The following is an 11,838-nucleotide window of genomic DNA, read 5'->3' on the forward strand; positions in this document are numbered from 1 at the left end:
AGCTGCAACCAAGAAGTACTAAAAGCTTCAAGTTTTGGATGAATCTCAGCCGTCTATTTCTTAGTGTTTGATGTTGTTCATCCAAGAGTTCAGTTTCACTCATCCCATATGTCATCACCCATCTTCGTACCCCTCTTAAATCTTATAATGCAAGTTGTTTTGATCCAATCTGACCCTATAGATGGATTTAGTATGGCTGATTTAATCAGAATAGACTCAGCTTGTATTTTTTTTTTAATATGATTTTTTTAACTCACAGAATTTTGTATTTTGTCAACTGTTGATTTTTGAATGGCCAAAAAAATCCGGCACACAAGTATGATTTTGGCAATTCAAGTGTTGATCTTCACTAACTGAGTTATGTATATTGCATCTGTAGAGTCTGATTTGATCAAAATAACTTGCATCAATGAAAACCCATGGAAGGGTGTGAAGATAGGGGATGATATAGGTGATGAATGGAACCATTTGGTTCATCCAAGACATGAGTGCCATAAAAAATTCTTGTGGTCTGACATCTTATTTCATGAGTTTTGGGTGTGGTTCATTATGTTGATGGGCTGCATCCAAGGTGACTTGGACCTGATCCGCTCTTTGAAGGTGGTGACAGAAAAACTTACACGATCATGTTGGTTGATTCTTGATCGTATGACTTGTGTTTTTTTTGACGAAGAATCCTCACCGAACTGTGGAAAAACCCCTCATATGTGCCTTTTCAAACACGGCTCATTGCAATATATCAAGGATCCATACAAATTAAACACGGTCAAATGTTTTGGTCTTGGTGTGGGCCTTTTGCATTCATTGCATCGATTTAAACAACCTAAAAAAATAACAATAGAGGCAGCACTGTATATGGACAAAAAAAGAACAACCGCTTGGTATCTTCGTTGACGCGGTTTTCCACGGACCTGGCCAAATTGAATACCGGAGCTTTGGATGCATCATTTGAGAGAGCTTTTAATTGGACATATCAACACCAATTTGCAAATTTATACGATTGAAAACTTCTCGTATATACGCAGGCCACTTGTAGGTTACATGAGCAGAAAGATGCATGCTACTACCACCTTCCAACTCACACTCCTCTTCCTCATCTCGCATTATGTCCTTCAGTCACAAGGTGTTAACCAATCTGCAACACCAGTAAAAGTCGGATTGATTCTCGATTTCAGCACTTTGACAGGAAAGATCTGCAATTCATGCATAGAGATGGCCCTCGAGGATTTCTACTCCAACCGTAACCACACCAAACAATTGGTCCTCCATAAACGCGATTACCATCTTGACATCATTCAAGCAGCATCTGCAGGTACCCAACATTTTCTTTTTCCGGCATTATTTCCTTTCATTTACTACTTTATCCAAAACTAAGATATTGCATAATCGTTCCATATATATATATATATATATATATATATATATATATATATATATATATATATGATGTGCACCACCATATATCATTATTGAGAGAAGAAATACAGGTGCTTATGTTTTGTGTGTAATAGTCGGTTTTTTCCTTTCTTTCTTTTTCCATCGATTGTAGCTATTGATCTTTTGAAGAACGTCGAGGTGGAGGCAATTCTCGGGCCAATGAGATCCGGAGACGCAGAATTCGTGGCCAGTTTGGGGGACAAAACTCATGTTCCCACCATTTCATTTACTGCGACGAGTCCTTCTCTGTCTTTACCCAAAGATCCTTACTTTGTTCGAGCCGCACAGAGCGATTTACGCCAAGTGGGTGCCGTAGCAGACATTGTTAAGGCTTACCGATGGGGAGAGGTCGTGCTCGTCTACGAAGACACCGAGTTTGGGAAGGGGGTGATGCCCTTCTTAACGGATGCCCTTCAGGAAATAAACGTCAAGGTGCCCTCCAGAACCATTCTTCCATACAACTGTACCGATGACTTCATTAAGCAAAAACTCTACATGCTGATGACGATGCAGACTCGGGTTTTTGTGGTGCACATGATGCCTTCTCTCGGCGCCCGACTTTTCTCGCTGGTGCAAGAGTTGGGGATGATGAGGAAAGAGTATGTTTGGATCATCACAAATGGGATGGGAAATCTCTTGGATGACTTGGATCCCTCAGAAGTTGATTCCATGAATGGGGTCTTGGTTGTGAAAACTTACGTGCCCAAAACGAAAGCTTTGGACAGTTTCACAGTCAGTTGGCGACGAAGGTTCCGATCTGGTAACCACGATATTGAACGAGTACCACTGCATCCTGACGTGTTTGGTTTGTGGGCATATGACACCATATATGCACTAGCTTCTGCCCTAGAGAAAACAAATGCTGGGAGTTTCAAGTACCACAATGGGAAGAACTCGTCCAGTTCAACTGAAATACTGAATTTCGGAGTCTCCCCAACTGGTCCAAGCATATTACGTGCACTAGGAATGACCAGAGTCAGGGGTTTGAGTGGTAATTTTCATCTAACAAATGGGGAGCTATCCTCTAGTATCTTTGAGATAGTGAATGTGATTGGGCAAGGAAAAAGAAAGGTAGGATTTTGGAGTCCAAGGACCGGACTCTCAAAAACTCTAAACAAACAGGCTTTGCATGGCGGAATTCGTAACCTTTCTAATGTTTCGGCCAATCTTAGAACGGTAATCTGGCCTGGTGATACAACGGTTGTGCCAAAAGGTTGGGTTATACCTACAAATGGGAATAAGCTAAGAATTGGTGTCCCGGTGAAGGTTGGGTTCACTGAGTTACTGAAGGTCCAAAAGAATCCCACAAACAATCAGACAAGTGTTCACGGATACTGCATAGATGTATTCAATAAGGTCTTGGAGATTATGCCGTACTATCTACCACATGAGTTCATCCCTTATGAAGATGATAACGGAAACAGTGCTGGAACCTACAATGATCTCGTCTACCAGGTTTATGATCAGGTTAGATCATTTCCTTTTTGGTTTTTGTTGATATCTCACACACACATTATATATATCCAAAGAAAGATTCAAAATCTACAAAACAGCTGATAATCGATGGTGTTCCTTCTTTAACGATTGAGTTTTTCATAGATCAAACTTTATACATTGTATTTTTATCATTTATTTAGTGAATGACATGTTTTGAATAAATTTTTGATGTTCAGATGTAGTTTTGAACGCACAAAAAATCAACCGCCCACATTACTTTGTATTGTAGTTTTAAATGCATTGTGAGCCGTCAATTTTTTACATTTCAAAAAACATGTCTATATGATGTGTAAAGCATATTTCTTACTAAATAAATTATAAATAACAAATATATGAGGTCTGATCAATGAGATCACTCAAGCATTGGCGAAGAAAATTGTTTGATCGTCATTCGTTGTAGCTTTTGGACCTTAATTTGGTTAGATGGTACCCCTTCCATGTGTGTGTATATATAGTAGAGCATAGGTGCTTTAACATTAGGTGCATGTGATACGTGCACAGGTGCTTTTTTATCAGAAATTTTTGCCGGATCTTTTCACCGGTCTGCCTAATCCCAGCTTGCCTTAAATAAAAAACATTATTAAATATTAATATATAAAGTTGTTTAACGCATTGTCTTGGTGTAAATTAAACAGAAATTTGATGCCGTGGTGGGTGATACTACTGTTACCGCCAACCGGACAAATTATGTGGATTTCACAATGCCCTACACAGAGACCGGCGTGTCCATGATCGTGCCTATGAAACCTGAAAGGAAGACGAATGCTTTGATATTTCTGAAGCCATGGACAACAGGGCTTTGGTTGACGAGTGGATCTTTCTTCGTGCTAACTGGATTTGTGGTGTGGGTTTTGGAGCATAGGATCAACCCTGAGTTCAGAGGGCCTCCGTTGGAGCAATGGGGAATGGTTTTTTACTTCGCCTTCTCCACAATGGTTTTTGCCCACAGTACGTCTCTCTCTCTCTCTCACGCACGCGCACACACACACACACAGTTACATTTAGGGTAATTTCTTGATATAGACCTACTTTTACCTGATATTCCATGTCAGGTACCACCTTTTCTTGTGAGATCCGACCAGGATCCATGATTGAAACTAAAACCAATATTTGAAAACTGAATCAAGGACTGGTTTTGACCCATATTTTTCGTCTAGATACCCTATATACAAACTTGGTCATGTTTGGATTTGTTTTGATCGAAGTTAGAACCAAACAACTATTGATGCATTGAAATTGGGTTTGGGTGAAAATTAGCCAAGTTGGTTATATCCAGGCGGAGCTCTATAGTGGGGGATAAGGGCTGCTTAGGATAATATAAATAAGAGTCTGACCAAAGAAGTGAAGGCAACCCTATCTCGAATAGGGTATTGTTCTTTACCTTTTTCATTATGTTCACCAACTCCACTCTACCCTTCTCTCAACCCACGCCTAGCAAACTCAGGCCGGACGCTACTTTTTACAGGTATGCAATCTCACCTTATTCACCACTGCATCACCCCACTTCCACACTCGCCAATTATGGCCAGCTTGAGATTCAATGCAAGTTTAGGGTTTCACTGTCCTTCATTCAGTGAATGCTCACACCAGCAACACTGACCAGGGAAATGGAGCAGAACATGGACCCAAATAGAAAAAAAAACAGCCACAACAAACAAAAACGGTTGGCTTTCGTGGGGAACAAATGGGGATGAGAAAAGAAATGGATAGAGTGGTACTTTTGAGATTTTAAAATATTTAACTCAGGTTAAGTAGGTCAGGTCAGTTATCTGGAAAACTTAAGACTATATCAGAAATTTCATGTGATATCTGACATGAAATATCATGTAAAAGGTGATTCTATATTAAGAAATTATCCTTACTTTTTATTGTCTGGAAATGCAAGAGTAGAGTTACACCTGAGTACGACTCAAAAGAGAGTAACCATAAACAATTGTGCCTTATTTTTCTTCTTGATATATTATGAGTGCGCATCCCAAATACCATGAACTACTTTTTTTTTCAGCCATCCATTTTGAAAACAGATGTCATTCATAAAGGGCATCGACGGCACTAAAAAAAATATGAGACCCATCTATAAAGGGGTAGAATCCATCCATGGTATTTGGGATGCTGTCAGCGGCAACCGGGGCGCTGCGTCGAGCCGCTGCATAAAAAATGCCTCACAAGCAAATTGTTGCTAAAAGTTCTAGCAAACATAAGTCCCCTGTTAGTTAAGATTCTTGGGAGTCTGAGGATCTGAATTTAAGGGGACCTTTTGTTTTCCAGGCCTTTTTGTCCATCTTTTGTTTTATGTGAATGCACACAAAAAACAAAACAAAATTCGGATTCTTGCGATAATCTTCCAAGTACTTTTGTCCATTTTCCTGCACATAGTACATCATGAAAGTTCTTCCCCGTGTTGCTTATTTATTTTAGATCCTTGGCAATAATGACTTCATAGTTTTGCGCTTTGATGGCTGTAGGGGAAAGACTGACAAGCAATCTAGCTCGGGCTGTGGTTGTTGTGTGGGTGTTCGTGGTGTTGATCCTGACCCAGAGCTATACAGCCAGCTTGACTTCCATGCTCACCGTTCAGCGACTCCAACCCACAGTCACTGACATCCAAACCCTCAGAAAATATGGGGAATACGTAGGCTACTCAAATGGATCATTTGTGAAAGACCTACTGATAAAACTGAAATTCGATGAATCCAAGCTCAAGGAATACAATTCAGCTGAAGAATATGCGGATGCACTTACGAAAGGCAGCGAGAGTGGTGGGGTCGCAGCAATTTTTGATGAAATACCATTCATCAAGCTCTTCCTTGCAAAGTACTGCGATGGCTTCGGCATGGTTGGTCCTACCTATAAAGCCGGAGGATTCGCCTTCGTGAGCTCTCTCTCTCTCTCTCTCTCTCTCTCTCTCTCTCTCTCTCTCTCTCTCTCTCTCTCTCTCTCTCATACGGTTGCAAACCTTGATGCATCTTCCAGGTCTTCCCGAAAGGTTCCCCCTTGGTTTCTGACATTTCGCGGGCACTACTGAATGTGACAGAGGGAGATAAGATGGTTGAGATCGACAAGGCATTGTATGGGAACCAGACATGTCTAGATATCGGAAAGCAAGTCGACTCCAATAGCTTGTCCCTCACTCGTCTCCGGGGCCTTTTCCTGTTAACAGGGACTACCACAATTGCAGCACTAATTATTTTCTTGTGTGGATTCTCTTACAACTACCTAAAAACTGTTCCTGCTGCAGACTCATCCACAGGACCAACCATTTGGAGGAGAATAGTAGCCATGTTCCGGCACTTTGATGAGAAGGATACGTCCTCCCATGCCTTTAGAAATATGGGTGTAGGTGGCAATAAGGCAGAGGCCATAACCGATAAGTTTACAATTCCCGAGAGTCCACTGAGCATTCCAAACTGCGTCGGAGAAGCTCCTGAGGATGATACTGCGTCGGTTGAGCAAGATATTTGACCTTTAGATACCAAAGGATCATACTTGTATAGTAGATTTGTATATCGACTTCCCCAAGTGCTGTAATTATTATGTTACTGGCTTGAATTACTCTGACGCTAGAGTAGGAGTAGAGTCACTACCGGGTTTACACGGTCCATTGGGATTCATTTTCATTATTTGTTTTTTTTTTTAATTATTTAGTTTGAACATTAGTTTAGGGTCTTCTTTTAAATCTTATTTCATATCCGATTAATCTCAGATCCATATTGGTTCTCGAGTCATATTTGGATCATAGTTTAAGATTAAATCTTTCTTAGGTTCATATTAAGATGAAGATTTTTAAGGTTGCTTTATTGTTTGCTATATACACTCATCGTAGAAAGGAGGGAGAGAACTTGATGATTGATTATTAATGGTTTTAATTATTTTCCTTCAATCTTCTGTTAAATTTTTTTTTCATAGTTCTATAGTTGCAACAGGGTGCTGATTCTTGTAGGGTTCAGGAGTGATCCTCTTCTTCACTACGTCAAATTGATATCAAAGCTTTGATTTTTTTCAAGTTCCATGCCTTATTGCGAACGTCGAGGAAAGATCATATCATGACAATGGGAAGGTTCTCCTTGATTCATTTGATCGAGCGATTATGTTAGATTCAAGATTTGACAAAGAATTTTAACTCAAGGAACTTGCATTGATCAAAATATGAGTTATTGTTCTCCGATGGTTTTCTCCAACCAGCGACATTCAACAACACTGGCCTATCGGTTTCCTAGCAATGTTTCCATCATTGCAGCAATGATGCCAATGCAACCAACAGTAGACATAGGTGCAACCAACAGTAGACATAGGTTGTGCTGCAAAGCATATTGCTCACACCCAAATTTGAGAAGTTTTGGGTATTATGTTGGCAGAAACTCAGTTGACGAATGAGCACTATCCAGGTCCGATCCTTGGTCTCCACCATTGCCTTCTAAAACAACCACAATATTACTTGAATGAGTTTTTATTGGATTAAGACTCATTTTGACGCATAATGAATTCTCTTTTGGACTCTTATTTAGAATCTCATATGAGATGAAAAATAAAAACTATATGAGGTTCCTTGATAAATAAGAACTCTACCTTTGAGAATTATAAATAGAGAGTGTACTCTCTCTTTTAGAAAGGTGGAGATGTATTTCTTGGCTTGAGAAAGAAAGAAAAGAGAGAGTATCATTTTTTATGCTCTTATTAAGAGACATAAAAGAAAAAGATAGTGGTTTTGTTGTCTTGGGTGGTTCTTTGATGCTTGAAGCTTCTCATAGATATTAAGAGAAGTGTAAGAGAAAATGTGATGGCTTCTTCTTGGTAAGTAAGATGAAGTTTTGGGTTGCTGGCATCGACCGTCTTTGTGGGTCGAATGATAGGTGCAGTCGTTCTCGTTTATGAATTTATTTATTCTCTCTTATATCAGTGATTAATTATATTAAAAAAGGTTCTCGATACTCTCCTCGTGGATGTTGACGGTTTTGTCGTAAAATTCTTTATTTTGTAGTTATTTTCTTTTTTGTTGTTTTTATTATGATCGTATGTGTTTCTTAATTACACCAATATCAGATTTGACCGAGTGTGATCCTAAGCACGGACTCCAAAATCACAACAAGTGGTGTCAGAGCTATTGATTGTAGAAAAAATCATATATGACCTCAAGGGTGATGAATATTAAGTTTGAGATGAAGAAATTTGATGAAAAAAAAACTTTGCATTATGACAAAGAATAATTAAGGATCTCTCGATTCAATAAGGTATTTATAAGGCAAGAAAAAAAAACTTTATTATAGGTGGAGAAAAAACTTGATAAAAAAGAAACTGATGATGGTTATTCATCACGATCTTCTCAAGTTCAGTCACATGATAGGCCTTGTAGAAGGTGATTCAATTTCAAAGAAAGATTACTAAGGCTCGCGGGCAACGTGAACAGGATGATGGTGTGATAACATATGCTTTGTCAGCTGAATACACAGGTTCGTGTATGGAAAATATAGCTTCTATAATTAAAAAAGGTGAAGCAGTGAAGATTGTAGAGTTGAGGGTTGACCTGAACTTGGTCCCCATTATGAGTTAAATTGTTTGTGCCCTAGGAAAAGGGTGTTTAAAGAGAGTTAGTTGAAGAGCATTCAAACCAAAGTAGAGAATGTTGATTATGGCTTGAATGAGTTTTTATTGAACTAGAACTCACCTTGCCACATAAAAGAAGTCTCTTTTGAACTCTTATTTAGAATGTCGTATGAGATGGAAAATCTGAATCATATGAGGTTCCTTGATGGATAATAACTCTACCTTTGAGAATTATAAATAGATGGTGCACTCTTTTTTTGAACAGGTGGAAGGACACTTCTTGGCTTGAGAGAGAGAGAGAGAGAGAGAGAGAAAAGATGATATATCTTTTTTGGTATTCTCATTAGGAGACATAAGAGAGAAAGATGGTGGTTTTGCTTTCATGGGTGTTTTTTTGGTGCTTGGAGCTTATCTTAGATTTTAAGAGAAGTGTAAGAGAGAATGTGACGACTTATTCTTGGTGAGTGAGATGAAGTTTTGGGTTGCACACATCGATCCTCTTGATGAATTAAACAACAAGTGTAGTTGTTCTTGTTAGTAGCTTTATTTATTCTTTCTTGTATCAATGATTGATTATATTAATAAAGGCTCTCAATACTCACCTCATGGATGTAGGCAATTTTTTTTAACCATATAAAATCCTCTTCTCTTGTAGTTATTTATTTTTTTATTGTTTTTATTGTGATTGTATATGTTCCTAATCGCATCAATATCAGGTCTGACCTAGTGTGATCTTGAGCACGGACCCTAAAATCACAACAACAAGCTAGATTACTTGCAAGTCTTTCCACTACAACCATCAAAGGATAAAAATATCAAAGTATTCAAAATAAATAAAAAGTTAAAACTTTTAGGAGTTTAATGAGGAGGCTCGTTATAAGTCATGGATCTCTTGATCTTAGATCCAGAGTTAGTAAAAATCCATAACCAATAAATCATTAAGATTGATTTTAGTCTAGGATTTTTGTTTTGAAAGTTTATCTCGTGAGATTATTATTTGTATACTATCAATTAGCTTCCTTTTAGGAAGGTTATGTAAATTGTTTTTTAATTAATGAATTGGTAGGGATCTGTTTAACCACAACTTAAGAAAAAAAACCCTATGTTTAACCTCTAACATCGCACAGTAGGGCTCTTCGCACCCAAAGAGCATAAGAGGCCACAATCACAAAGGGTGTAGCTACATAAGAGCCATCTAGTGAAATCTAGGCCAGCATCGCTTCATATTCTAGTAATTTCTACTTGTTATCGGTGCAATGAGGGGTGATTTCACTAGCTACAAGTAAAGGCTTTTTTCTTTCCTCATTTTTTGTTGGGTTTTGGGGGCTTATGTAGTTAGCTTTTTGGTACTCAACCAAAAAATCATTGAGATGAAGGATAGAGCCAACATAACTTCATTTGGTGGTTCAAGGTGGTGTGAAGGGTGATTGCATAAACTAGGAAAATTTTTCCATTTTTGTTGATGGTCTTAAGCTTTTTGTTTGGTTGGCATTTGAGAAATCAAAGCTTAACCAAATCTCTCTCTCTCTCTCTCTCTCTCTCTCTCTCTCTCTCTCTCTCTCTCTCAAGTTTGTTTTTCAATTCGCCCACATATACGATAAATGAGCATTATGTTAAGGTTTTTTATTCTCTGCATTCTATAGTATCACAAGTTCACAACGTATTTCATTTTTTGCATATTGAGTGCATATGAAATATACCCTTAAAATTTATTTTGATTTGAAATGAAATGGTTTGTTTAAGTATGGCATGTTTTAGAGTTTCTTATTGTTAAACAATTACTATCTTATATTGTTTTTTATTTTTTGCCCTTAACTTGTTGGTTAAGCATAATTGTGATGCAAATATTCATGTTATTATGTTGCAATGCCATAAAGTTTTTTAAAATTTTCATTTCAAATAATTATGCTTTTTATGATTTAAAGTGTATGCCTCACTTTAATGGAGCCTAACCACATTTCAACAAAAAAAATGTTTTCGACAACCTCATCCTCAATGCAGTGTTTTGGAGCAACACTATGTATTCAAGTAACACATGAAAACCATGTTTTCATCCCAATGCAAGGCTCCCAAACTGACCCAAAGATATAGAGGAAAAAGGATTCACATATTAACATTGGAATAAGTTACAAACTTTACAAATGACACCCAACTGGCATCATTACACTAATCGAAAAAGAGCCTTTGTTCCCAACATAAGAGGGAGGCAGCCCCTACCCATCGGAGGTGATGTCAGTGTAAGCAACATGTTGGCAGTGGGGCGCCTCTGTTCTCAAAATGAGAGCCCCCCCAAAGACCTAACAAGTCGAACTGAGTTTTTGAATCAGTTCAGTCTTGTTGCAGTTATTAAAACCAGACTGAATGAAAATCATATCAGCTTTCATGAGTGGGACACTGGTTCTAAGTTGGTTATTGCCAGTTCTTGGATTCGAGATTTCATTCCTCCACTTCTAGCTTTAAACAAACCCCAACCATGGCTGAATCCTAGCCATATTGACCATTTTTTGCTCTAAACCCATTAAATTTGACCCACAATGATCCAAATATCTTAAGACACTATTTAAATCAAATGGATCCTATCTATACCCATCCATCTACTAGATTCAATCAAATCCTATAAAAAACCATTCTACTACCTATCCATGCTTCAACTCAATCCATGGTTCAAAATTGATCTAAAACTTGATCCCACCTAATCCATATCCAAACCAAGATCAGACTCAAACTTTATGTGCCCCAAGACCTAATATTACCAAGGCACATGAGAAAGCCATGCGCCTAATGTTTAACCCCGGAGGTAACAAGGATCGGTTGTTGCAATAATTTCCAAAGAGCTCTCACCTTGAGGAGAACGCAGGTTTGAGATGGGAGGTTTGCTACGGACCAGTCTAGATTCATCCAAAAAAATATTTATGATCCATAAGATCTAGAGTCGTTAAAGAAACCTTGCTAATAGGGACTAGAGGTTGCTCCTTCCTTATGGATTCCAAGTTTCTTTTAGACTCTTGATCTTTTATTCATTTTAGAATTAATGTTTTATTTCTTTTAGTACTCTTTGGTAGACTCTATGAATGTGTGTTATTACTCTTGACTAATTATGAATGAAATTAGTGGATTGAATCCTTATTTGTTCACCCTGTTTATGAAACCCTAGTCCTAGAGAGAACACATTTTCTCTCTCTTCTCTTTCACATCTTCCTAAGCAACATCCCACCTAGAGGGGATCAATATTCTCCTTCTTTCTCGGGCTTTTCTTGCACCAGAGCTCTTCTGAGGCTAGATTTATAGAAATTGTCTCTCACTTGGGGTCTGGTTTTTAACATAATTCGACCTAAAAAGAGATTCACACATTTTGAACCTTGA

At 38.2% G+C, this 11,838-nt stretch overlaps 1 protein-coding gene across 2 annotated transcripts; it reads left to right on the forward strand.

Annotated features, from left to right (window-relative positions):
- Positions 1–915: 915 nt before the first annotated feature.
- LOC149847823 (glutamate receptor 2.9-like) lies at positions 916–6,659 on the forward strand. Of its 2 annotated transcripts, XM_090009569.1 has the most exons (6): positions 916–1,312; positions 1,550–1,869; positions 1,951–2,904; positions 3,570–3,882; positions 5,400–5,806; positions 5,908–6,659. In XM_090009569.1, exons 1-6 carry the CDS (start codon positions 940–942, stop codon positions 6,394–6,396), a joined length of 2,856 nt encoding a protein of 951 aa, XP_089865695.1. In that variant the 5' UTR covers positions 916–939; the 3' UTR covers positions 6,397–6,659. The 2 variants fall into 2 exon arrangements, with proteins under 2 accessions (XP_089865695.1, XP_089865691.1); XM_090009565.1 differs by having other exon boundaries at positions 1,550–2,904.
- The last annotated feature ends 5,179 nt before the right edge of the window (positions 6,660–11,838 follow it).

The sequence above is a fragment of the Nuphar pumila genome, chromosome 1, assembly GCF_984573655.1.
Source record: "Nuphar pumila chromosome 1, dmNupPumi1.hap1.1, whole genome shotgun sequence".
Taxonomy (NCBI): Eukaryota; Viridiplantae; Streptophyta; class Magnoliopsida; order Nymphaeales; family Nymphaeaceae; genus Nuphar; species Nuphar pumila.

What these genes read in the sequence shown, in the direction of transcription:
- LOC149847823 (XM_090009565.1), top strand. Translation starts at nt 940, where the DNA reads ATGCATCATTTGAGAGAGCTTTTAATTGGACATATCAACACCAATTTG. An exon ending in CATTCAAGCAGCATCTGCAG is followed by an intron (nt 1,313 to 1,549) that starts GTACCCAACATT and finishes CATCGATTGTAG; the next exon opens with CTATTGATCTTTTGAAGAAC. An exon ending in CACAATGGTTTTTGCCCACA is followed by an intron (nt 3,883 to 5,399) that starts GTACGTCTCTCT and finishes TGATGGCTGTAG; the next exon opens with GGGAAAGACTGACAAGCAAT.